General features: G+C 42.7%; 1 protein-coding gene across 3 annotated transcripts in view; it reads left to right on the forward strand.

The window, feature by feature from the left end:
• The window catches only part of Washc3 (WASH complex subunit 3), a 39,261-nt gene that overhangs the window by 9,826 nt on the left and 1,639 nt on the right, over nucleotides 1-27,796 (forward strand). Inside the window, exons 4-8 of one of the 3 annotated variants that reach the window (XM_038315019.1) lie at nucleotides 372-479; nucleotides 3,480-3,590; nucleotides 21,631-21,695; nucleotides 22,308-22,340; nucleotides 22,386-25,517. In XM_038315019.1, the coding sequence (XP_038170947.1) occupies nucleotides 372-479; nucleotides 3,480-3,590; nucleotides 21,631-21,695; nucleotides 22,308-22,317 (294 nt within the window). In that variant the 3' untranslated portion in view covers nucleotides 22,318-22,340; nucleotides 22,386-25,517. Of the gene's footprint in view, nucleotides 1-371; nucleotides 480-3,479; nucleotides 3,591-21,630; nucleotides 21,696-22,307; nucleotides 22,341-22,385; nucleotides 25,518-27,796 lie in introns of those variants that run through there. The other 2 variants (XM_038315018.2, XM_038315017.2) reach the window with 2 other exon arrangements.

Raw genomic sequence — 27,796 nt, forward strand, 5'->3', positions numbered from 1 at the left:
ATAAGGAAAATCTCATCCTTGTTAACAGACAATAAAAATGGGGTATAAGGAAGGTGGGCCAGAGGCTCAAATAGTATATCAGTGGTGCAGCACACTTCGTCAGTCACACTCCCAGCTCGCGCACTAAACTACTCTCGTCCTAACAGCAATGTATAGGGAAAGGTTATTAATTAAATTAAACTTTTGAAAAAATATTCAGAAGTGTTGTGAATGTCTTTCACTTTCAGTTTATGACATGGAGATTAAGGATGAAAATTCTGAACCTTTATAACTTTGTAGGTTTAAGGGAGCTAAGTAAGAACCACAGGCAGAAAGTATTTTTGTGCACCTGGAATGATCTTCCCGTGCTAACGCTAATTTACGTTTCTCAGCTGTCGTCTATCCCAGGCCTCGAGGACGTCACCGTTGAGGTGTCTCCTGCAAGTGTCACTGCTGTCCCAAGCGGATCACATTCTGAGAGCCCTTCAGAGCAGCCGCAGGTAAGAGGGGTTTGCAGGGGACGTGGGGCGTCTCGGTTGAGCCGGAGTCCTGTGCATAGACCTTGGCAGATGTCAGTGGGTGTGAGACTCTTAGTAGTCAGATCACAAAACCTGAAGCTACAGAACACATTTTTGAGGAAAAGGAGCTAGATACTCTGTTTTTGTTTTTATTAAATCTTTATTGTATAAATATCACACCAAAGTTAACAAGACCCGGTCTGTATATCTCAATGAACTGAGAAAGTGTGGTTGGGATTGTTTTGTCTGAATCAGTATCCTAATTAGAGCCAATTACACACCATAGTAAGAGCCGCTGTGCACTTGGCTTTTCGGCTAATATTCCTTCATGTGTCTATACTTTCAAAGTTTGTTACTATCTAGAAATTGCCATTATATGCACATCCCAGTGAGGTATTGAAATATGAAATAAAACAATCACCAAAATGGTGACCCACTAAAGTAATACTGACAGAGTAGGCATCCTATGTAAGTGAGTTTTGCATCTCTACCTAGAAATATTCTCACACCGTGTTCTTAGGTCATAATGATGTTGTTAATAAGGTTAGTAGCTGACAAAGGAAACCTGCTGTGTGTCAGCACACATATACCTCTGTGTTTTAATAACTGAATATATTTAATCCCAGAAGAGCCCTAGACCCAAGTACAGTTAGTTGATCTGTGCCTGATTCTACATCTCGGGATTCACCTAGACACACGTTAAGAATACTCAGGAAAAAATGTTTGCATCTCTACTGAACGTATGTTGACCCCTTTCCTTGTCGTTGTTCCTTAAACAGCATGGCTGCTTACATTGTGAATGTATTGTAAGTAATCTAGGATGGCCTAAGATACACTATAGCATACGTTACATTCGGACACAGTGCACCTTTATATAGGATACTCTAGCAGCCGCAGATTTCAAGATCCTTGGGGTCCTACAGCCAGTCCCCTACAGATCCCCAAATAACTATTACTGTTAATCATACCTGAATTTCTTAATTTGCTTTGCAGACTCAGAATTGCCTGATATGTGTCTGACAGTTTTTGAGCTGTAAATAAATTCATCTAGAGTACAGGGCAGTTCTGTGGCTTCCTGCGTTTATAAAGCTGTGATGACGTCTGTTTGGTCAACCTAACAACATGACTCTTGAGCATGCAAGCATTCAGATCAACTTCTCATTCTGTCTTTGTTGGCATTTACTAGTATATTTTTATATAAAATGCCTTGAAAGGGTTTTAAATACTGCTTTATGCAGATTTCCATGGATATTGTAGTCAACTCGGCTATCCTGGTACCTGAGAGGTGGAGACAGGGGAGTTCAAGGTCATTCTTGGCTCTGTAGTGAATTGGAGTCCAGTCTAGGCTCCATTAGACCCTGCCTCAGCACAAAACAGTAACAGAATCTAAAACATCCCTTTATTACTGTTTCTAAACTGAGTCAAAATCCTGTGGTCTCTATGCTGATTTTTGTGCAACTTTGATTTCGTGGCTCAGATCCTATCAGTGTTCACAGCAGGGTATCAGTTATTCAGATTGAGGTCGATCTGAGAATGAAATGAAGGACAGTTGAGAGAAAGGATCATGAGGCTTAATAGGCCATTCATATAGTAAGGGCATGGCAGTGCTAATTAAACCAGGAGGCCCTGGTGTGGGGGACAAGGGAGCAGCTGAAGTCGGAACTGTTAGAGTGGGTGCAGCTCTTCTCAGTTGCTCCTGTGGGCTTCGGATGGGCTGTGCACTAAAGACTTAAAAATATGCTGGAGTCTTTTTATGCTTAAGAATGTTTGGACTTATGTGTTTGTTTTGCAGATGAATGTATATATTCATGCATATTATCAATTGCTTTTGTAACATTTAACAATATCACATAGTGGAAGAAACCAAAAGAATTTGTATTTATTTTATTGCTTCAGAGTTCCTTTTTTTTCTTTTTAAAGATTTGGCTTACAAATAAATTATATTAGAAAAATCAGTATGTAAACATAATTTATGTTAGTTTTCTAAAGACTGAAGATTTTTGTTTTGTTCTGTTTGTTATTTTTTCCAGACAGGGTTTCCTTATGTAATCTTGGTTGACCTGGAACTCACTCTACAGACCAGGCTGGCCTCAAACTCACAGTGATCCTCCTGCCTCTGCCTCCTGAGTGCTGGTTGTAAAGGCATGCGCCACCTCCATGCAGCTAAGACTGAAGATATATAAAATAGTAATTTGTCCACATTTTAGCGCAGATACATTGACACAAAGCTAATGATGCCTGCGGCAGCCATTCCTCATAGCAGCTGTGCTGGTGCTGGCTGGGAGTCACAAAATGTGTTTACTCTGCGTGCTCAGATTGGCAGGGAAGCCAGGTGCCGTGTGCAGCGAGTCCTAACTGCGCCGGAACTTCTGGTGACACAGTTGTGCCATGTCACGAGTGCCATTGTTCAAAAACACCGTCCTCAGTGTTTGTCATGGGACTAGTATTTAGCCATGCTGTTGACTTTGTCACCATTAACAACAGCTCACTAACATATGAAATGTACAAAACCAGAGTCTCGTTTTCTCCGAGAAACCCCCGAGCATCTCTTTCTAAGAACTGAAATCACCGTGTCCGTTTAGGATATGGTGATTTAACAAGTGGGGGACAATAGGACAGATGGCAGACACCCAGAACAGTAGCCACTGTCCATTGGTTGAGCCAGTGACAGACTGCTTTACTGGCTTGCTGATATGCCCGCCCATCCAGTTTCATAGGGTAAATAAAAGGAAAGCTAAAATTCCGATGCCAAGAATACATCTGCATTTTAAGGAACAATGTATTATTGATATTAAGTTTAGCTTATAAGTATGTATCAGTATTTAGAAACATATATCAATAATTAAACTATTGGTATTTAAATATAAGAATACAATTTTTAAATATTTACTGCCTTATAATTATAAAAATAAACATCCCTTTTAAGAAACGTGATAGATGCTTTCTGTGAATTGTTTAAAGATTTACATAAACTCTCTACAGCAGGACAACGTACAAGACTCCAGGCCACAGGAAAGTGAAGTTCCATCAGAAAATGTCATAACTGTAGCCAAGGATCCACGATATGCCAGATATCTCAAGATGGTTCAAGTGGTAAGCTTTGCTCTGTCTTCTCTGTCTAACCCTGGAGATTTTGCCATTATTTTTTTCAATCTGAGAAAACTGGTAACCTGAATGACCAAGTTTTCTAGTCTCTTGCTTCTTTCCTGTTTAATAATGCACTCATAAGAAAGAAACCAGAGGTCCAGTCTTATTAAAATCGATTACACAGGGCCAGACAGATGGCTCAGTAGTTACGAGCACTGACTGCTCTTCCAGAGGACGCAGGTTCAATTCCCAGCACCCACATGACAGCTCACGACTGTCTGTGACTCCAGTTCCAGCAGACCCGACACTCTCGCACAGATGTGCACGCTAAAACAAAAGTGAAGAAGTTTAAAGTTTAAAATTCATTACACTTGTGGTTGACATAGGTTAACAGTTCAGTGTAGATTTGTGCCATTATTGTTATTATCTTATTTGAAATCTTGGCTGTATCAGAAATATGAAAGAGGGCTGTTGCTTTGGTAAATCAATACTTGAGTTTGATTCTCTTATGCTAGTGTAAATATGCTTTCAAAATATATTCCATTTTGATGTTCATTTATCAGTGATTAAAAAAAAAAGAGCACAGCTCTCTTGGCTACGTAAAATAATAGTGACAGTTGTATAACTTCCTCTTCTTGTGAGACTCCTAACAGTGGGAGCAGGGGCCGTCTCTGACTCTTTTGCTGGCTTTGGGGAGTCTACTCCTCATACTGGGTCGCCTTGCCCAGCCTTAATACACGCAACTTATTATGACCATGTTGACACCCACGGGAGGCCGGCCCTTTGTGAACAGACACAGAGGGAGAGTGGATTGGGGGTGGGGCAGGGGGAGGCCGTGGTGGGGAGGGGAAGATGCGATAGAGATGTAAAATAAATTTACAAAAACACCATAGCAATAATGGCAAATGATAAGTATGAGAACACTTTGTAGTAATGCCACGCACCGCGGCCCCGGTCTGCGCTCTGTGCGCTAGACCCCAGTTCACGAGCTTCGGGCAAGGGGCTGGAGTTGAGAAGACACATGCAGAGACAGACCGACACGCAGACCTTTAATCACTGATACCAAAGCCCCTCTTTAATAGCACCATGGAGGCTTAAATACACTGCAGTCAATGGCCAACAGGTGAAAATCCCATCCTCTGATCCTCTAAGCTAGGCACAGCTTCTAGTAACTTCAATTAGAAGGTTCTGGCAGGGAAGAGCAGCTAAAGGCCAGGACTCATTAGTCCCAACATAGTAAGACACTTTTCTGGATTAAAAAAGAATTATAAATTTTTAATAAGAGCAAGGAAGAGTTCAGCTTAAACATGAATAATGAACAGGAAAGACGACATTTGAGATAAATTCTTAAAAACTGTGTGCCTCTCAGAACAAGAAGGAAAAGCCTTCCGAATGACATGTAGTCAGTGTCTTCTCAGCTAACCAACATAAAAATGAGAAAATGGTTGGGTGGTGGTGGTGCAGGCCTTTAATCCTAGCACTCAGGAGGCAGAGGCAGGAGGATCTCTGTGTACCAGGATAGCCAGGTCTGTTACGTAGAGAAAAGAGAAACCCTGTCTCGAAAAACCAAAAAGAACAAGAAACGAGACTTGGGTTTCCTGAAATCTTTCATTTAGTACTAGATAGCGTCCAGTGTCCTTGGCTCCACCCACAGAATTGGAATTTCTAGATGTGGAAGTTACAGCCAGACCATATGTGTTTTTTAAATGGTCTTTAAGGTATTTTAAAATCTTTTTGTTAATACCATTATAAATTTTTAGTTAAAATATTTTTAAAAAATAATTTTTTAAGGAAGAAAGAAACAAACATAACTCTCTAGAAGTGTTTGACTTAACTCTGTACCATCTCTTTTGCTTCTGTGCCTGAACGTAGCAGTGGACCAGTCTGATCTGTCCCTGTATTAAGCTCCTGCCTTCCCCAAGCCTCTGGTACAGGTATTCTGGGTAGGCTCCGGAAGAGCTGTTCCCTTCTGGTATTTCCCTCTCAGGACACGTGGGCTTGGCCTTCATCTGTCGTACTAACTCATCAGCCATTCTTGTCCCTGCTTTTAATTTTCAGGCACTGTGGTTCTTACATGCCTCTTAGTCACTGAAGTTAGAGGTGGTTTTCTAATTGTTTGGGGGTGGCTTTCAAGAAGAAAGGGAGAAACAATATCTCTACCCTGCCATCCCAAACTAGAAGTTCATCCAAGTTAAATTTAATTTTATTGTTTTTAGTTCATTGTGCCAACCTGTATCCCAGACTCTTATTACCCAACTTTTATTTCCTACTGCTTCTTGTCCTGAATTCCATTCTCCATTCAAACCAAACCACAAATCCTTCCTCACATAAGCACAGTGCTTTTCCAGGCTGAGCCTAGATTCTGCTTGTCTTAATTACTGCTTTTCAAATTCTACTTGTCTCGAATCCCAGATTCTGAATGTCCCAGCTCATAAAGCTAAAACATTATCTTCCTTAACCTATCCAGCCATTTTTTCTATATTCATTATGGAGTTTGTTATTTCATGCCTTTTTCTATGAATATATATTTTCATAGAATATATATATTATATATATATATATATATCATCACCAATAAATATATTATCACCAGATAATATATATCTTACCACCAGTCAAAGGGGGAATTGTATGAGGAAAAACAGCCTTGAATAATCTTTGTGTTCACTTCATCCCTGGTGCTTGCTAAGTTTTTTGTCAACTTGATACAAGCTAGGGTCATTTGGGGAAGGAACTCTCAATTGAGAAAAAGCATCCATTAGCGTGTCCTATAAGCAAGTCTGGTAGGCATTTTCTTGATTAATGATTGACATGGAAGGCCCCAGCCCACTGAGGGTGGTACCACCCCTGGGCAAGTGGGCCTAGGTAGTGTAAGAAAGCAGGCCGAGCCAGCCATGGGGAGCAGGCTGAGAAGTAGCATTCGCCCATGGGCTCTTTCAGTTCCTGCCTCCAGGTTCCTGCCTCCAATTCCTACCCAGCTTCCTAAGCGATGGGGTGGGACCTGAGAGCTGTAAGCTAAAATTAACCCTTTCCTCCCCAAGGTGCTCTGTGCCATGGTCTTCATCGTAGTGACAGCAATCCAGCTGTGGTGGCGTTGTAAGGGTGCTCAGTAGTCTTCCCAGCCACGCTGTGAGGCTGCCGGTCTGTTCTCTGAGCCAGCTTCAAGTCACGGGGAAATACAGAGTTAGCTCCTGTTTCTTCAAGTTGTTGGTTTTAAATGCTTCATAGGACAAGGGAAGCTGTCTCTCAAGGCTAGCACCAATCTTGGGCATCCAATTATTAACCTATATGTAAACACTTTGTGGTGTTCTTCAAATCTGTTGTGAGTAGCTGTTAAAATTGGAACTGGGGGAACATGGTGACATTACCATCTGCTTTAGAACATACTTGGCAGTAGATTTGTTAGAGACCCATATCATCTGCTCATTCAGCCTTTCATTGACAGGAGAGGAATTGTTTAGATGATTAGATTAGTCACCCAGGGTGGTAAGATGCCTTCCTGTTCTCTCTTAGCCTCTGGTCAGTTGGATAGTCTCTTCAGTTGGTTCAGTTCCTTGGGTGTGAAAATAGCAGGGTTCAGTGGGCTACAGATAAGATGATAAACATACTTCACTGCCATCCCCAAAAGCAGCCTAATCTAGCTAATTCTAGCACGTTCCTTCATTGTGAAAAGTACTTTACCTTGCCCAAAAGTGCAGCAGTTTTATTAAATGCCCGATTTTTTTCAGCTTCAGAGGGTCACTAATGCTTCCTTTGCTTTCCTAGGACTGTTAATGGCAGAGAAACTTATCCAGAGGATTTTACTTGTATATAGACACAGTTTTGAGTAATGCTCCATCCGCTGTGCAGTACTGTAAGGCATGAAAGTGTATGTAGACACGGTCTTGAGTAGTGTGCCACCCGCTGTGCACGGTAGTGTTATGCCGTGAAGCTATATGTGGATGCCATCTTGAGTAGTGTGCCACCCGCTGTGCACGGTAGTGTAAGCCGTGAAGCTGTATGTTTACATCGACAGTATAAATTATACTCTCAAAAGGGAGTCGGTGTATTCACCAAGCCTCCCTCCTCTGCCCAGCACTGACATTCCTTTCTTCTTCAGTGCCTCTGTGTTGACTCAGAAGTCAGTACCTCCTGTGCTGAACTATCTTTAGCCACAGTGGACAGTCACACGCAACCGCATCTTGTTATTGGATATTCTTGCACTGGCTGTGTTATCTCTTCTGCTTCCTTCCCGAACTGTTTAGAGTCATCTCATCATCTCAATTAGACAGAGTCCTTTTCAAACCTCCTTAGTGTCTTTTTCTAGTATAAAAGGCTTGGATTTGTAGGCTACCCATATGGTGATCGTTCACTTCACTCTGGGAAAGTCCTATAGATTACAAAAATATCATCTTATTTTCAGACTCCCTCTGAGATGCACTGTAACCTTTTGGGGCTTCCTCTCTAAGGTACCAAGAAAGCTATCTCAGTTCCTAAGTCCCAGTTGTCCTCAGGGATGTCTCACCTGTCACATTTTGCAAATCCACTTTAAACCTAATAATTTACATTAATTTTAATATAAATGTCTTTGAACAGAAGCTAATGTGGTCTCTGTTTCTTTCACGTGTCCACGCTGCAGACCAGGAAGCCGTAACTTGCATTTTGGCCTCCAAGTCTTTTTTGGTTGCTCATCTGGGAGACACAGGGTGCTTTCCACTGCAGAAAGCGATTGTTCTCAGAGATAGGGTGAGTGCCTTGAAGCCTGGGTACTCCTGGCATGCGGAGCTTCTTAGCTGTGTCTCAGGTTGTGTGGGACACGTTCAAGTACTGTCACCTCAAAGCCTTTTTCCTCGTATAAACTGAGACCTGAGCTTCCTTCTAGATTTATGATTCATTCATTAATCCTCAGATTTGTTCCTTGCATTAATAAAGGTTCCTGGAACACCTGCAGGCACTTTCTGATTTTTTTTTCTTTTCCTTTTAAAGTAAGTTTTATACAAGATTTTTCAGTGAGTAATACTAGTTTGTTCCAAATGTGGCAGATAATTGATTGTGACTTAGTGCTTGTTACCATAACCGTGCGGCACTGGCCTGTGCTCGGTTACATATTGCTTTTATAACTTAACTGGAATCGTGGGCATAGATCACTTTTCCAACAATTCTCCCCCTTTTACTGGCAGAGCTTGGTGAATCCTGTGCCAGTCATAAATTGTGCATTGGGAAAGTCCTACTTCCACATGAAGGAAGCTAATGACTTGTACTTTTTGAAACCGTATTTGCCAAAACAGCCTCTTCAGACACTTAGGCTGTTCAGAGCTCTATTTTCTTTGGCTTGCTGAAAATGTGAATTGAATAATCTCTGGTTCTGGTGGTTCTGACGTAGCCGTCGCCAGCAGTGAACGTTGGCCTAGGGAAGCGGGCCTTCCGTTACCTAAGGGCAGAGAGTCTCCAAATGCGGATTAAAGATGATCATAAAGAGGTGCTGCCCCGTGGGCCCGGGGAAGCGGGCAAGCCTGATGTAGCATTCCCTTTAGATAGCAACAAGGAGGAGTTATTGTCAAGACTGGTTGGCACCCAAACCCTTAGCATATGAGTCCACGTGACTTCCCATGGTCTGGAAAGCTACAGCATAGGTTGCTTTTCATCGATCAACAGTGTGACCGGAAGACAGAGTTGTAGCTTGTGGTGATGCCAGCGGTCGCACACTGGTCCCAGATTTTGTTTAACAAGTAGGTGTTACTTCTAAGTGTGAATATGTGTTTCTTTTTGTAATACCTGAGGTTTTATTATATATATATATATATGATTAAATATATCTATGTATATGTATAATAGTAAATGTCAAGACAGTTTATTCTAACATAGGAAGATTTGCAGAATAAAGGGGCAATCTCCTGCTGCTTATTGAAGGGAAGCCACACATCCAGTGATTTGACAAGCTTCCTGTTTTCTGCTCACTAAGTGATTACTGTGTCAGTTTGATGACAAGCAAGCCACCGGTCTCTGTGGAGCAGTAGACCCATGAGGAGGAAGCATGAGCTGGAATAAATGGGCCTGGAGTGACCTGTGATAGCCCCTCTCTTCTGTCCTACCTTATAGAAGCACAAGAGCTCTCCCTTAAACAGAAAACTTAGCGGTCAAAATGTTGCCTATGACTTGATATCAGAGAACCCAGAAAGACAACTTCCTGTCATATTTTTGAGAAATATAAAAATTACTATTTTTTTCCTGATGTCAGTGAACTGAACTCTAAGAATACTATTTGGGAAATATTTTCATGCCAATTATAAAATCTATAAAGACTGAGTTTTCAATCATTTTGCTTTTCTCCTAAACCTCTGCATGTTGCCTTGAGTTGGGGACCTCAGAGCAAGTCATGGTACGCAGAAAGACAAGACGTTTCCCTGCCCGACAGTCTGTACTTCCAGACTTGAGAGGTGGGGGCAGGAAGGTCACAGACATAAGGACAACCTGGGTTACCCATGAGATACAGTTCTGCCTGGGTTATATAGTGAGGCCCTGTCTCTGAAACAGAAAGAACTGTGCGTATGAATTATATATTTCCCTTTGTGTGTGTTGGGTTTCATATTGGATGTTTTTTATTTCAGTGCTGGGGATTGTGTGCAGGACCTCCCAAACACTATATAAAGTTCTACCACTAAGCTATATCTATAAGCTTCTTTTTAACTTTGGATTTGGTTTGGTTTTTAAAGACAGGGTTTCTCTGTGTAGCCCTGGCTGGCCTGGAACTCACTCTATAGAACAGACTGTCGTCAGACTCAGAGATCCACCTGCCTCAGCCTCCCTAGTGCTGGGATTAATGGTGTGTGCTACCACCACCTGGCTCTTGTTTTTTTGTTTTTTTGTTTTTTTTTTGTTTTTTTTTTTTTTTTTTGGTTTTTTGAGACAGGGTTTCTCTGTGGCTTTGGAGCCTGTCCTGGAACTAGCTCTTGTAGACCAGGCTGGTCTCGAACTCACAGAGATCCGCCTGCCTCTGCCTCCCGAGTGCTGGGATTAAAGGCGTGCGCCACCACCGCCCGGCCTGGCTCTTGTTTTTGTTTTTGTTTTTTGTCTGTTTGTTTTTGACAAGGCCTCACTAAGTTTCCAGCTGGCCTTGAATTCACTCTGTAGTCCAGACAGTTCTTGACTGTTCTCTTCCTGCCTCAGCCTCCAGGGAGCTATAATTTACAGGCCTGTGACATGCGGCCCAGCTTCATTTATTCTTTCTTTATAAATATAGGTGTTAACAACAAAGAGTATACCTAATTCGGACTTTTCCATTCATGTTTCCCTTGAGGTGTGGTAGGTAGCAGGGAGCAGCTGCCACGCAGCAGGTTGCTGCTGTATCCAGTGGTTGTCAGCGTCTACTTGGTTCTGCTATTTACGCCTCCCTGGTTCCTCAGCTGCTCCCCTTTGCTAGTCCACTGTTGACTTACTCCTATAGCTCAGTGAATTCTCATGCTCGCATTATAAATTTCTCATTGTAGCACTTTTCTCAAAGTTTTCATTTGTTTCCGGGAACTAGTTGTTTGCCATACTGCATCTATGTGTGGTGTTTAATGTACTTGAAAAATACATTTTGAGTTGTGAACCTCTGGAAGGTCAAAAAGTCTCAGTCACATATGAAGAACGGCCACATATCAACAAGCTGATGTACTTGCATGGAGCCAGTCCCCTAGAGTTGCTGATAGGCCCTTGGCTCTTTGTTTTAATGCAGTTTTGGATACTTTAAAACCAGATTTTATTTAAAAACAAGTTTTAGGGGTAGGGGAATGGCTCAGCAGTTAAGAGTTCTTGCTCCTCTTGTAGTTTGGTTCCCAGCACCCATATTAGGGGACTCACAGCTGCCTGTCCCTCTGGCTCCAGAGAATCTGATACCCTAATCTTTTGATTACTGCAGGCACCAGCAAAGACATCACACACACACACACACACACATAAAATAAAAGTTTTAAGTAATTTAAAGGGGTAAGTAGAAAAAAGAAAATAGAGAATGCAAAATCATATTCAAAATGTAATTGAGAGCCAGCAGGATGGCTCAGCAGGTGAAGACACTCACCACCAAGCCTAGCAACTTGACCTGGGACCTGCATAAAAGTAAGGTTGAGGCCTGGAGAGATGGATCAGAAGTTAAGAGCGTTGCCTGATCTTTCAAAGGTCCTGAGTTCAATTCCTAACAACCACATGGTGGCTCACAGCCATCTGTAATGAGATCTGGCGCCCTCTTCTGGCATGTAAACAGACATGCAGGCAAAACACTGTATACATAATGAATAAATCTTTTTAAAAAGTGAGTTTGATAAGAATGTTTTTATTCATTAAGTCATCAGATATTTGCCCGATCAATGGCATTATAATTAAAATAATTTAAATAATACATGAGATTCATTATCTGAAATAACTTCTTAAAGTCAAATATTCAGCCGGGCGGTGGTGGCGCACGCCTTTAATCCCAGCACTCGGGAGGCAGAGACATGTGGATCTCTGAGTTCGAGGCCAGCCTGGTCTACAAGAGCTAGTTCCAGGACAGGCTCTAGAAACTACAGGGAAACCCTGTCTCGAAAAACAAAAAAAAACAAACAAAAAAAGAAGTCAAATATCCATTTCACCCAGCTTTCTAAGTGCCAGTGGAGTTGGTTTCGGTGTATTTAACCACTGTAGCACAGCACCTACCTCCACCATGGAAAGACAGAGAGGGCACGAGTAGACAGGCACTGTTGACTTCTTGTCTCCGTTTACACAACTGCTCTAGCTCCCCAGAGGCTACAGGGAAAGTACAACATGTCTGGGGCTTCTGTGGACGCTCTCAGGCATGGGCACTGACCATTAGGACGGTCGTGCCTGCTGAAAGCCAAGCCCTCCCTTCACTCCGACCGGCCTGTCCCTTTAGTTCCCAGCTACCCTTCATCTGTGCCGTTCTCTCTTCCTTACATTCCTTCCGCCTCTGCTGGAAATAAGGGATCTCACCGGAAAATTTTCCACATGGGTCAAGGGAAAAAATAGCCATTGGAATTTAAGCAGCTGCTTTTGTTTTTTCCTTTTTTGTGAGTTCCCACCTTTCCTGTTAATTTCTTTATCTAGCATTATAGCTAATTTATGAGAGAAACAATAAAGACCAGAAGACAAGTGAGCTCTCAGAGGAAGCAGGCTCCCTTGGGAGCGAGAGAATGCCTATTAGCAGGTCCTGACCTAAGCAGTTCCTGAAGTCTCCAGCACACAGCAACACCTTCCACTCCCTGGTCTAGGGTCATAAAGGATCTCTAGTTAGTTGCTTGGATCAAGATTGATGACGTGTCTTTACCAGATTCAAGGCCCTTTACTGTGGTTCTGTAGCCTCCATGGCTGCCTAACCCCAACCATTTTTCTTTGTGTGTGTGTAGGTTGTTAAGGTCAAAGAAGGAGGGAGTCATAGTTGGCTCCCTAAGCACTTTACCCTACCTAGAAGAGTAACTCAGAAGTGCTCTTCCTGTATTAAGTCACTAGAATCTTCTCTACTGCTTTTTTTGCTATACTTGGAGAAATGACTTTAAATTTACATGAATAATATGTGCGTGTTTTTCACATATAAACTCATAGACTCGTAATTTGGTTAGCAAATTCTAATATGATTTTGTAATAAATTTTGGGGGCTGGAGAGAAGGCTCAGTGGTATAAAGAGCATTCTACCCTTGCAGAGGACCTGGGTTCCGTTTCACTGCCCATTCAACACCTGCTCACACCGCCTATAGCTCTTAACTCCAGGATCTGGTACCCTCCTCTGGATTCTGAGGGTATGTGTGCGCACATGCGCAACCCTCGTATAGGCACGGACACACACATATGCATAATTTAAACATTTTAAATTGTTTGCAAGTTTAGAAAGTTAAAGTATAATAAAATTTAAAATGAAAGTGAATACATTTATAGAAAAGAGTTATCTAATTTGAATGAGGTGATGGTTCCACCATGGAGGAGCCTGTCAAAGCAAGCATTAAAATTCTCCATACCAAGCCAGGCACAGTGCCGCACGCCTTTAATCCCAGTACTCAGGAGGCAGAGGCAGGTGGATCTCCGTGAGTTCAAGACCAGCCTGGTCTACACAGTGAACTCCAGGCCAACCAAGGCTGTGTGTCTCGACAAACAACAAATTCTGCATACCACTTACTTACACATGATAGTAAAGGGAAGAAATTGGGTCTCCCTAAGCACCAAGTTATTCTTAAATCAACAAATGCTTGAGGAGTTGCAAATACAAAGAAAACATTTTATGCCCTCTTCTGGTCATTAACACATAAAGTTTATTATGTTACAAGTGTATTTTATAGGGCGTGGGATGGTGTTAATATGGAAAAATTGGTGTAGCTGTGTTTTAAATGTTCTCATGACAATAAATTCATAACTTTTGGAAATGATTTTCTTAAAGATTTTTAAACTCATATGCCTCCAGGTGAACTTTAATTTCTTATCCCTAAAACATAGAGACAGAACTGCTAAAAGCGTGTGTACTTTAAGAATAAAGCCACTGTGATTTCCTTACCAGCTGTCGGCCCTGAGGTCTGGTGTGCCTTCACCCATTTGATCCCGTGAGCCGTGCCTGTGTCTGTAAAGATGGCCAATAAGCAGCCAATGGAAAGGCACTTCTGACCACACACCCATCTCGTGAAATAACCCTTGTAAAAACTCAGTCATGCTCCTTTGCACAGAAGTGACTGCTACTGAAGACTTGTGACCCACATACATGCGCAGGTTCAAGACAGAAACACTTAGCAGGAACAGTCTCCGCGTTAGTACGAGACCACAGCATTTTCTAGATCTGGACAAGTCTTTGTAACTTGTCTTGTAAAGCTTCCTTCTTAAGATAACCATCTTCATGTTCAAGTCTTGAAGATGTTTATTTAAATTAAAAGGAAAATTTCATATTCCTTTACTGGAAGCTTCCAGGGGAAGAAGAAAATCATTGAGCATGTGTTTTGTTTTATGATTTGGTCAGCAAACATTACATATATTTTTATCTGAATGTATATGTAATATTTATCTGAAAATTTTATTTTTAACATAAGATCATTTATGTAGTGTGAAGCGGCGGGGCTGCGTCCTGCCACCCGGCTGCCGGCTAACTTTACACCCGAAATAATTACACGGAAACTGTATTCTTTTAAACACTGCCTGGCCCATAGTTTCAGCCTCTTATTGGTTAATTCTCACATCTTCCTTTAACCCATATTTAGTAATCTGGGTAGCACCACGATGTGTGGCTTACCAGGAGAGATCTTAACCTGCGTCCATTTCGGAGAGGAGCAGCATGGAGACTCACTATGGCGAATGCCTGAAGCGTCTCCCCAACTCTACTTCCTTGTTCCCACAATTCTGTTCTGTCTACTCCACCTCTCTTAAAGGGCCAAGGCAGTTTTCTTTATTAATTAACCAATGAAAGAAACATAGACAGATAACTCTCCTCCATCATTTCCCCTTTTTCTGTTTAAACAAAAAAGAAAGGCTTCAACTTTAACATAGCAAAATTACATATAACAAAACAGTTATCAAGCAAGTATTACAGTTACAATATTTAAATCTATTTTATCTTTTATCATAACTAAGGAAAGCTATAACTATCTATTTATTCTTCAACTCCATCAAAGACTCCAGAAGGATATAATGCTACCTAAGTAAATAAGAAATAAGTAACTTATAAAACTCTAGAAATGACAGAGACAACTCGCTGCCTGGACAGTCACCCAAAGTTCCTCTGTACCGTTGGGGCATCCATCTTCGGGCTTCAGGCCCACAGTATCCAGCAGACATTTCCATGGAGCAGAAAAATTCCAAAGACAGTTCAGTCACTTTCTGCTGTGTCCTGCAGAACGTCTCGCAGACTCTTTCACGAATCAGGAACCCCGAAAGACCATCTCACCTTTAGGCAAGTTCAGCAGTCCTCTCTCTGTGGGTTCTTTGTGTCCAGTTTATGGAACAGTCCAGCCAAGAGCAGTTTCTTGCCCAAATGGCTAACAAACTCCATAAGTAGCCTCTTCGATGCCCATCTTCCTCTCGAAGTAGATTGGTGCTGCCAGGAGCAGACGTGTCTCATTGTCATGAAAAACCCTAAGTTATTAAAACATTAAATGCCATATTCTGCAGTCTTTGAAAGATATGAAGAATGTTTATCTAACTGAAATATATCTCTACATATCTAGAAAATCTAATAACATGACTACAAGCTTAACTATTATCAATGATTATCCATTAACAACCTATATTTCCTAATTATACATTACAGTTTTTAAAATGAACTACAATCACAATAGCTTAATCAAGATCAGAAATACATATACATATAACAAAATTGACCTTAAAATCTATACCAATGCAAATTCATATCTATATCATCTCCCCCTTTAAATGTAAAAGAACATTTATAAGCAATATTTGGGAAAATGGGCGCAGTTTTTTCTCTCCAAACTGCTTCCTGCTGAATGGGGGCACTGTTATTTAGGTCTTTCATGGTGTAACCTGTGTGCTAGGTTCCTCTCAGTTGGCAGTTGAGTGAAGTAATTTTTTGAAGATGTTCACAGCAACCTTTCAGGAGGGCGTGATCTATCATACCATATTGGGGTAGAAGCAATCCACAGAGTCTCGTCCTCTGTGAAAACAAAAGAAGAAACTCTTTTCCAAAGCATCATGTTCTTAGATCCAAATCCTGAAGTCATACCGTTAAGATGTCCATTCTGGTCTAGCCTGGCAGCCCATATAATGAAATGTCTCTCTGTACTTAGCTCCTTTACAGTCAAAAAAATCAAAGAAAACACAACAAAATACATAATCCAGACTCTCTGTGAATTTTCCATTTTTACGTGGCTTATTTTTACTCTATCACTTTACTTCTTTTAATCTATAACTATCTGTACTCTGTCTCTTTAAAGACTTTACCCTTTTTTTTTAAGGCATTAACTTTATTTTCTATATTATTTCTTCTCTTTCGCTCTCAAGCCTACGTACATTTATCCAACATTGTGACCCAGTTAAAGGCCTTCTATGTCTGAATCTTTCCTATTGTGAATCTGTAATTTTTTTTACTATCCAGGAGCACTTTTGTTTTGTGCTTTTAAATCGCTACACACTTAAGAATCTAAGCTGTGACATTCCTAGGTCAAAAACAGGTACTGCAGGCTTGCCACGCCCAGTCCAACATAGCTGAGCCGCTTGTGACTCTGAATCGGTTGCAGCTCTGAGCTGCAGAGCTGCCGGCTGCTCTGGATGTTGGCTCCACCTCTCTCCAATTTCAAAATGGAGGATGTACCATTTTCTACTAGCTCTGGGGCCGCCAGGTAGGAGCCGCACTCAGCACTTTAACTCTGAGACTGAGCGTGCAGCACAAAAACTCTTTTCATCCAAGTTACAGCCAAATCTGACATGCAGAGCACTGCGCAGTCTGAAAAACATCTCTCTGTATGGTGGCAGAAATCCGCCATGTTCTCCCGCTGGCCTAAGCCTGATTCCGCCATCTGCCCAGGTGCAGGCAGGGAGCAGTGAGCCATTGGCATGGTCTCAGAGCAGCACTTTCTTTCCGATCCCAAGCAGGCACACAAACATCCAGTCCATAAAAGCCACTGAAATGCTTTAAAGCCAGAGTTCGCACTGGCGGCACAGCACCAGGAAGCCTCGTTTAAAAATGACTCAGCTTTTTCTCTGCCGCTATTGCCGAAACAGGAAATCTCTCTATGGCACATGCTAGCAAATAGCAAAAAGCTGTGTTAAACTCTCTCTCTCTCCTTTATCTAAAGCTTTTTCAGGTTTTTACGTGGATTTGGTCACCACGTTGGAGCGCCAATCTGTAGTGTGAAGCGGCGGGGCTGCGTCCTGCCACCCGGCTGCCGGCTAACTTTACACCCGAAATAATTACACGGAAACTGTATTCTTTTAAACACTGCCTGGCCCATAGTTTCAGCCTCTTATTGGTTAATTCTCACATCTTCCTTTAACCCATATTTAGTAATCTGGGTAGCACCACGATGTGTGGCTTACCAGGAGAGATCTTAACCTGCGTCCATTTCGGAGAGGAGCAGCATGGAGACTCACTATGGCGAATGCCTGAAGCGTCTCCCCAACTCTACTTCCTTGTTCCCACAATTCTGTTCTGTCTACTCCACCTCTCTTAAAGGGCCAAGGCAGTTTTCTTTATTAATTAACCAATGAAAGAAACATAGACAGATAACTCTCCTCCATCACATTTATATAAAACTTTAAATGGCATTCTTGGGTTGGGGAGATGGCTCAACAGTTAAGAGCACGAGAGGACCTGGGTTCAATTCCCAGCACTCACATGGCGGCTCACAACCATCTGTAACTCCAGTTCCAGGAGACCTGACAGCCATGGCAAAATACCAATGCACATAAAATAAAAATAAGTAAAATTTTAAAAATGGCATTCTTAATCGTGGAGGTACATACCTATATTACCATAACGTGGGGGGTGAAGGCAGAAGGATTAGAAATTCAAGGCTAGCTCCAGGCTATATAATTTATTTGAAGGTAAGCCTTGGCTACATGAAATCTTGTCTCAAAAGAAACAACTGAACAAACAAATGAATAAAAACAGGACTTTTGAAACATCAAAAGGCAAAGATACGGTTGAGTCCATTTTACCACGTCAAGAAGCTTATTAGTGTAGAGTGGCTCCCTCTCCAGCCCGTAGCACCCCGCAGTTTCTGCACGCCTCTTTCTTTGCACATGAAAAGTGGTTTTGAGACAGAATCCTGCTGTGTGACCCAGACTGCCCCAGACTTGGGACCTCTGCCTGAGCCTGGATGCTCAGTTAAGGTGTCACCGCAACTCGCTATGAAGAACAAGTTCTCCTTCCGGTCAGCCGCTCAGTAGACTTGTGTTATGTGCTCTGTGTAAGGAAAGAACTTCCTGTTTTCCACTTCTTAGAGCTAAATTTCTGGATTCAAGTTCATAAAATGATAGGAAAGAAGCCTAAAATACAAGGATTTGATGTTGTTATTTTTTTTTTTTTTCAAGAAGCAAAGTCCTTTTTTCCCCCGTCAAATCTAAAACATGGCTTATAGAGAGTTAGTAGCTTGGTTCTCATTAACACAGTAACAGATTATTGTGTGAATCCTGGCAGGCCTGGAAACCTCCAAGCAGTCTTGTGATATAAGAAACTAGCATTTAACCATTGGTGCTGCCGTCCTAATTTCATTAGCGTGGCTTCTTTACACACTTTCTCCAGTGACGCAAATGCAGACCCATGGCTGCCTCCGCTCTCCTTCATTGCTTCTGTTGGACGGGCTGCCCCCATTACTTGCCAAAGAAAACCCCACAGCTCTCTGGACTTCATTTCGAGGTCTCCTGTGTCCTCCCTAGACCACCGGTAGCTTTGTCTCTTTGTCATTAGACATTGGACGCTTCTTTCTGACGGCTGACAAGTGACGTCCTCCCAGGAATGGAGCCAACAACAGATGCCCGAGCCGCATCACCGCAGGCACGCACACACAGCAGCAGGGCCGGTTGGGATGCGTGCTCAGAACACAGGCCCAATCACTGGTTTCATTTTTATATCAAGCTGTATGAGATTTACATCACGGTGTGATCAGAAGCCTCTGCAGGGGCGGACGGTGGAAAAATGGGTGTATTTTGTATGTTATACCAATATACGAAAGTGACAAGAGGCTCACTGAACTTGGAGTATTTCTGTTTCCTCCTTCTGTGGCTGGTTCCAGAAAAGTCAAGTTAAAATATGGAGCTTCGGGCTCAGATGTCTATTGTTCTTTCTCTGTAATCAGTTCCATAAATCCGTTAAAATGGGGGGTTTATCTGGTTCTACCAACATCCCTGCTTCTGGCTTATGCGTTTGTTTCCAGGTGCCTCCCTCCCCTTTGCCCCACGGACAGTTTTGTGCTGTATTTAGGAGATGCCGATGCCGCGGTTTTTGCTTCTTGTTTTGTTTCAGGTTTTTTTTTTTTTTTAAACCTCATTTTTCTTCTCTTCTGTTTCCTGGGTTTTGTAATTTATTTCTGTGACCTTTCCAGTGATGTCCTGTGGCTTACACTAACATATGATAAATAAATCACATAGCTGTTCTCATAGAAAGGCCTTCTGACATCAGATCATACTTAATAGAAGCTGAGAGCTTGTTTGGTTCTTTTTGTTGCTGCTTTTAGGAAATATGGCATGAACTCTGCTGTTTTCCCTCTTATCCTTAGAGCGCCAGTGCTTTGGGAAAATGAAATGCTCTAAAGGTTTTCATACTGTTATCCTGAATAGTTAAGTCACCACCCCACATCTCCCAGCTCCTGCTCATGTCCTCCGCAATGGTTTTAGTGCACTGACACCAGTTAGTGTTGCCAGTGTGTGCATGCCGTAGGGGCAGCCACTGGAGCACGGCAGCCTACCAGGGCCTACATCCCTGAAGAAAACTGAGTCTCCCTCCCATGGCCGCCAGTGACTGCCAGAAGCTGTTCTGTTAGCAGTGGTGCTTGCTTAGCTCCCCGGCCCACCGCCCACTGCCCCGTCCATGCTGTCCTTTGGACTGGTTTGATCTTATATGGGTCTTGTGCAGGCAGCCAGGGGAACTGAGAGCTCGTCTGTGCGGTGCTTGTCTCATCTAGGAAACACTGTTCTGAAGCAGCACCCCCGGCCTCTTGCAGTCCCTCTCTGCCCTGTCTTCCAGGGCGGTCCCTGCCCATTGTGACAGCAGGGTATGGTGTAGCCGTCCCGTTTGGAGCCGAGCACTCCAGGGCGCTTAGGCCTGTTGCGGTTCTATTGACCAGCATTCACTGCAAAAAGAAGTTTCTCTGAGAAGGGTGATCCCTTCTTAGGCATCTAAGGGATCACTTAGACTGATCCCTTGTGTAAAGTTAAGTAGTAGGTTTGGGTTTGAACTCTATTTTACTCAAGTCTTAGTTTTAGAAAACACACTTTAAAGGTAGGGCTTGGCTTAACGTCTTAGTTACCCCCTCCAGGTGCCTCTGGAAGAGCCGCAAGCACCCTTAACCAAGGAACCATATCCAACCCAAACTATTTTTTTTTTAAATGAAACTCAAACAATTTTTAAGTTCAAGCATTTGAATGTACTGCAACCCAAATTATGCTGTTTTGACATTTATTTCCCAAGGAACAACAGTGAGAAATCATGACTAACGTTTGTTTTCCATAATCAAACCATTGTTTCTGCAAGAGCATCCAAAGGTTCTGCAGCTCCTAGCCTGCACTAGTATTGAACACAGCGGAGGTGCTTCTGGTCGTGTGCCGTGCGGCTTGGCAGTGTGCACGGGGCCAGTCCTCATGCTGTGTGGAGACCCGCCTGCTACAGCACAGGCGGGTGCTGACAGAGACACCTCAGATTTGTCGTGCATTTTAGCTTGAACTAATTTTGGAGTGTGCTGCTTTCAGAGGACATTTACTGCCGCCAAAGGTCTTGACACATCCACACTCAGTAATATGGAGTTATGGAGTGTGTTCACTATCAAACGAGTTCTTTTTTTCAAGTGCACTTGTATCCATTTCTGATGTATCCTTTCCTTGCTGTTTTGATATTCTGAACCTGAATGCAGATATTCCTGCATTCTCAGTGTTGTTCAGTTCACCACCTGTATTGTCCCCAGTTCATGTGTGTAGTGCTCTGAGAAAATGAATAATATATCACTTGGATTCTGCATTCCAAAAGTCTCGAAATGAAATCTGGATGTTTGCTTATTACATGAGCATTTACATTGGTGTGCCCTATATCTTGAAAAGCTCTGAGACCTTCGTTTTTGATTGAAAAGCGTAGCCATCAGGTTAGCCAGGTGTCTCGTCATCCGAGCCGTCATCTTTGGATGAGAACGTAACCTCCTCATCCTGCGCTGCACAAGTGGCGATAAAAATGGTTCACGTGACTTGGTTTGGGTGTGCGTGGATTAGACGGCGCTGGTTCGCAGGTCACTGTGAATGTGCCCGGAGGTCTTTGAGATGCTTCGCAACCTGCAGCAGTAGAAGCAAATGGGGACGTGCTTTAAATGACGAGGAACCTCGGTGTATTCTTTCAGGTCGTTCATGGGAATGACGAAGAAGGCTTTCTTATAACTGAATTTATCTTTTGACTTTTGCGTAGGGGGTTCCAGTGATGGCAATCAGAAACAAAATGATATCCGAAGGGCTGGATCCAGACCTGCTGGAGTAAGTAGTATTTCTAATAAAATCCTCTTGATAAGGTACCAGATCTGTCAAGTGCAACAAAAAAATGTTTCGAGCTCTCGCTACTGTTTCCTATACAGTGTTTATAGTTGAGAATATCGTCCTCCAAATGATGCCCCTGCTGTGTTAGAAAGGAAGGAAGGAAAAGAAAAGAAAATATCCGAGGCTGCTAAATCAGCCCTTGCACGCTTCAGGAGAGGAAACTCAGTAACGAAACTGGTCAGAATTTAGTAGATGGACATTTGGGTTTCATTGTTTTCTTCCATGTTGACATTTCCTTTGGGGGTTGATGTGACAAGACATTATCCACGCCTTTTCACTTAAGGTCATAATACAGAAGAAGAGTATTCTGTGGCACCCTAGATGACACAGGGCTGAGACGTGCCTCAGATAAGCAGTGAACACGAATGGTTCTTATAAAATAGGTGCCAGTTTGAATGTTTATTATAAAATATTTTTTAGATATGCTAAGAAATCACGGCTCAGAACTTTGATGATAATTCATTTCATCCAAGCCAGGCTGGCCATGTGGTTCATCTCAATAAATCGTATATCTTAATGGGTTCCTCACAAGTCTGCTTTCCACGTCTCCAGATCCTTGTGACAGTCTGTCCAGCTGGAGCACTCCTCCACCCCGTGCTCCCTGGGCCTTCAGGCTGTGCTAGCACTGTGCTCCACCCCGCACTCCCCGGGCGTTCAGGCTGTGCTAGCACTATGCTCTGGAATTTTTCTTGGCTCCAGCACTTCAGGAAAAGGTGTGCATTTTGGAAATGAAATATCATAAAAGTCATCTTCTCATATTTTTATCTTCAAAAATGTGAAACTCAAGAATGCCTGTAACGCTGCCAACAGTGGATTCCCAACATGTCTGTCCGTTTGGTGTGTTTCCTAGTGGCCGAGGACTGACTCCAACAGCGTGGCTGGGTGAACTGAACACAGTATATCTGGGCATGTTTACTGTGTGTTCTGGAAATTGTTTCTGACATTTGAAAAGTAGATGAATTGTGGCATGTATTTTAATAAGAAAGGAACATTTGGATTTAGTCCCTTTGGGTATTTGATTGTATAAGCACATTTACCATCAATTGGGATGTTTTTGGCTTCTGGAAGTACACAATAGGCCATAAATAGTAACAAAGGACCTTTAAAATGGTGATGTTTCACTCTGGAGAGACAGGAAAGCCCGTGTCCTGTAAGCATCTCCAGTCCTCGGCCGCTGATGGCTTCATTCTTCTCCTTCCCGGATGAAGCCTAGCACACGGTCCTTTTATTCACCCTGCCCACACCTTTGCTCCCTGCCTCTCCCCTGTCCTGTGATGTCAGTCGCTATGGTTTTTCTCGGTTTGGGTGTCGCCTCCTCCTTCCACATGCCTGCGCACCTCTTGCTGTTCCCGTGACCCTTCATTTCTCACCTGGTTATCGCAGTAGCACCTGATTGGCTTTTGTGTTCGCCTTCAAGCCCTCCCAATAAAGCCACGTGTATTTGTTCATAACTTCATTCTTGCCTTCGACACATAGTGTCTAACTGCTACGTGCAAATGCTTTTCCCATCGCGTCCTGGGTTGCTTCTCAAGCTCTTGCTGATTCTGTTCATGTTCATTTTGTGCAGCTGTTGCAAATGACCTGTGTTTTTCTGAATATATCATCTTTCTACTCCCTTTTGACGTTTTTAACTCCCCTTGGAACCCCTTTCCCCTATCTTATTGGCCTAGGTAACTCCTTATTCAAGAGTGTTCGGAATTGTCACCTTAAGGGATCTGTAAGCGGTTATCCACCGGAGAAGCCCACACACACCCAGTGTGCTCTTACACACCCTTAGCAATGGCACAGTGTATGTCATTGTCTGTAAATGCTGAGAAACATTCAGATGTGAGGTGGATGCCAACTTGTAGGGTAGGATTCCAGTAACAGCATGGCCTTACCAAAAGGCTGCTTCTCAACTACAGCCGAGAGGCTGCCTTCTGGCCCATTACCTCATAGGTACAGGCCACTGGCCACCAGGGGCACTGGTCGGAGTGGACTGACTCACACAGTCACCGCTACAACGTCTCCATTAGCTTATTGTGATGTAGCAGCCACCTTGTTCACAGAGGAAGTCTGGGGCTGCGGAATCCGGAATCCCAGTTACACAGTTAGGGACCTTCACTTGGGGAGAGAAGTTTGGCGTGGCATTCAAGAAGGAAACGTACCATCCAAGGGGAACGTAGTTTTATTTAGAATCTTAGGTACAAAATAAGCCTCGTCCAAGAACTTTGAGTAAAGAGCGTCCTGATTCTCTTTTCTTTAAAAGTATAAATGCACACTTTCTGTTTTTATTAGCTCCAGGTAGTAAGGCAAACTCGTATAACTAACTGTTGGGAGAGCTGGTCTAGATCTGTCTGGTCTGGACAGAGAGCAGACCTGGAGTTGAGGGAGAAACAACCCGGTCACATAACCCGGTCATGTCGGACTGGCTGCTGTACCTCCAGAGCTGGAGACAGAAAGCACTGTCTTAGAGGAGAAGTTCGCATGAGGAAGCCTGGCAGTTTACTGCAAAATTATGGCCATCCTTGAATTTGAGATGTCTACAAAACTGATGAAAATGTTTGATAATTACCAAACAAGTATTTGTTTGATGCTTCTAATTGTTCTAATTACTTTAAAAAAAATCCCCAGCTTCTCAAGATTAGTTTTGATGCTACTGACATAAAAAGACATGGGGATGTCACTGTATTCCTTAGTTTAAGGTGAAATTGAAACTTAATTAACCTCTATTCAGAGATTAATCTGCTTTAATGTTGTCCCCAGGAATACAGAATGGGTAAATCATACTTTTAAAACTTTGAATCAATGCCTAGATTTCCTTACCAGGAAACAGAAATTTCACCCCTTTGTGTCTCAGAACTAATGTCAGAATTACCCAAAGAACAGACTGTTTACTTTTACTCTGTGTTGGGGATCAGATCTGAAGCTGAGCAAGCTAGTCAGGTGCTGCTCACCTGGGCTCCATCCCACCCGTCCTGGCTGGTTTCATGTCAACTTGACACAAGCTAGAGTCATCAGAGAGGAGGGAGCCTCAATTGCCTCCGTAAGATCTGGCTATAGGGCATTTTCTTAATTAGTGATCATTGGGGAGGGCCCAGCCCATTGTGGATGGTGTCATCGCTGGACTGGTGGTCCTGGGTTCTATAAAAAAGCAGGCTGAGCAAATCATGAGAACACTAGAAAGTGTGGTACTTTTTATCTCAGCAAATCTCCCTGTTCTCCAAAGAAATCCCTGTACCCGGGACTCCACCACTGAGACACATTGTCATCCCAACTTTGTCTGATTTTTTAAATTTTTATTACTTTGAAATTTAAATATGTAAGTGGTGTCTTTTTAAAACCATTTCTACTCCTCCCTCCAACTCCTTATGTACCCACAAACTCCCTCTCAAATTTATGAACTCTTCTATAATTTTTATATGTATATCTACCAACTCCCTCTCAAGTTTATAACTTGTTTTATAATTTTAATGTGTCTGTATACACACAATGCATATTTATATGTCTGTACACATATATAACTACATAGTGTATCCTACTTAATCCATTTAGGGTTGTTCCTGTGTGTGTTGTAGGCTGACTGCTTGGGGTTGGGCTGGATAACCCAGTTTTCCCCTTCACAGCTGCCATTGAACAGCCTGTAGCTGTTCATCCAGGGTCTGCACGTTCATTCCCAGCTGCCCAGACCCGAATAATCACACAGAAACTGTATTAATTTCAACACTGCTTGGACTATTAGCTCAGGTTTCTTATTAAGTAACTCTTACATCTTAAATTAACACATTTTTATTAATCTGTGTAATACCACAAGACTGTGGCCTACTTGTAAGGTTCTGGCATTCTGCTGCCTTTCTCCTTCGGCAGCTACATGGCATCTCCCTGACTCTACTTTCTCTCTCTCTCTCTCTCTCTCTCTCTCTCTCTCTCTCTCTCTCTCTCTCTCTCTCTCTCTCTCTCTCTCTCTCCTGGCTATATTCTGCCTTGACATAGGCCAAAGCAGCTTTATCCATTAACCAATAAAAGCAGCACATATACAGAAGGAGCTCCCACACCAAGGTGGAGCCTGGAGGTTTGTGTTTCATCAGCTCTGTCTGTCTGTCCAGAACCCCAGAGTTTGTTCTTCCCCCGAGAGTGGCTGCGGCTATAATGTAGAGTTCTGACAGACCACTAATTTACAACAAAATCGTATGACATTACAGTTTTATTATGGCATTGAAAACCCATAGGAAAGCCACTTGGGTAAGTAGTCCAGCCTCTCCACCACTCTCTGCTCAGCCATAGTTATCTAGCACTGCTGTGGAAAACAGTTTAAATTAAATTGAACTGCTTTGTAAAGAAAATAAAAGTGATTTCAAACTATCTGCATATTTCCCCAAAGAATGTTTATTTGATTTTTATATCCTTTAAGTGCTTATGATTTTAAACACAAAGTTAAATCTTCTTTTAACAAAGAAATATTAAATCAACAATATATGTGTGTTTTAAACTGTCTTCATCCCCAAAATTATAAAACCCACTTAAGCTAGCCTGAGCAAAAAGGAAGTTAGTGGCCGTAGCTGAGAAGTGCAGACAGTGGCAGGAACTAGAGGCTCGGAGTCTCCGGGCTGGTGACTGTGGACATCCTCCTCTCCTCCCTACACCTCACACCGTCTGCCTCCTCCTGCCGAGCTCTCTCCTCCAATCCACTAAGGGAGCCATCAGGAAGTTTTTAGTTTTTGCCACTGAATAAAATTAAGCTGCTTCTGCTACTAACCCAGAGCTGGCTTCTAAAGAAACATTCTGACCACACGTCTGGAGTGCCCAGGAAAACAAACATCTTGCTGCATCATGTGACTGAAATACAAGGTGGATGGGGTTGGGGAAATGGCTGCTAGGAAAACGGTCGACCTCCCGCCACAGTCTGCAGATTCGATGTGATTCCCCCAGCCAGAGAAGGAGAAAACCATCTTAAGATTCATACAAAAGATTCGGGTATGAAAACAATCGGCAGCTAAGGGAGTGACGCTGGAGGCATCACCGTTCCTGACTCCAGTTTATACTGAGAGCCTTGGTAGTGGCGCACAGATCAGTGGAGCAGAGCAGAGGACTCTTGGGTGTAAACCCGTGTAGCAGCAGCCAGCTGGTTTGTGACAAAGGTGACAAAAGTATACATTAGAGAATAAACATCCTCCTTAATAAATGGGGAAAGTGGGCGTCCACATGTGGAAGAAGAAAGTAGATCTCTCTCTTCCCTTCTTCTGTACAATGCAGCATCGTGTGGATCCGTGAATGATTGCATATACAGCATATTTTCTTTTTTATTAACATGTCAATTGCAAAACATAATGCATTTCGATCACACACACACACCCTGTTGCTCTCTCTTATTCTGCTTTCCTTTTTCCTCTCCTTGCTAAGAGTCCTGATTTATTATCATATCTTCCCAGATTCCCCATATGAGAAAGCATGATATTGTCTTTGAGGGGCCTGCTTATTTCATTTAGCATGGTAGGCTCCAGTTCCTTGCATGTCCCGTTATATGTACATACCACATTTTGTTCATCAGCCCGCTGGTGACCGCCGAGACTGGCTCTCTGACCTGTCAGTAGGGTAGTGATAAACATGATGTGCAGATAGTGCTGCAGATAGCTAAATTTTGCTATTTTGGTAATCTACTCAAAAGTGGTAATCGACATGTATGAATCATATGGAAATTCTGTTTTTCATTTTTTGAGGAACTTCCATACTGATTTTTTTCTTGTGACCAGATAGTCCCACCAGCATAAATAAGCTTGCCCTATCCTCCATCCCCCACCTCACACAAAGAAATAAATGAAATCAAATGGGAAAGGAAGAAGTCAAATTATCATCTTGTTCTAGAAGAGATCACCCTGTAGTTTAAAGACCCAAGCGGCTCCCACCAGGAGACTGCACTTTGAGCAAAGCCGTTTACAGAATGAGCTTAGTTGCCAGGAGCTGAGCGGGAAGAGATGTGGGGTACCCGCTGGTGGAGAAAGGGGGTTTCCCCTCTCACTAAACACAATGAAAAGAAGCAGCTAAGAAATCAGTCCCGTTTGCGA

Source organism: Arvicola amphibius, chromosome 17 (genome assembly GCF_903992535.2).
Source record: "Arvicola amphibius chromosome 17, mArvAmp1.2, whole genome shotgun sequence".
Lineage (NCBI taxonomy): Eukaryota > Metazoa > Chordata > Mammalia > Rodentia > Cricetidae > Arvicola > Arvicola amphibius.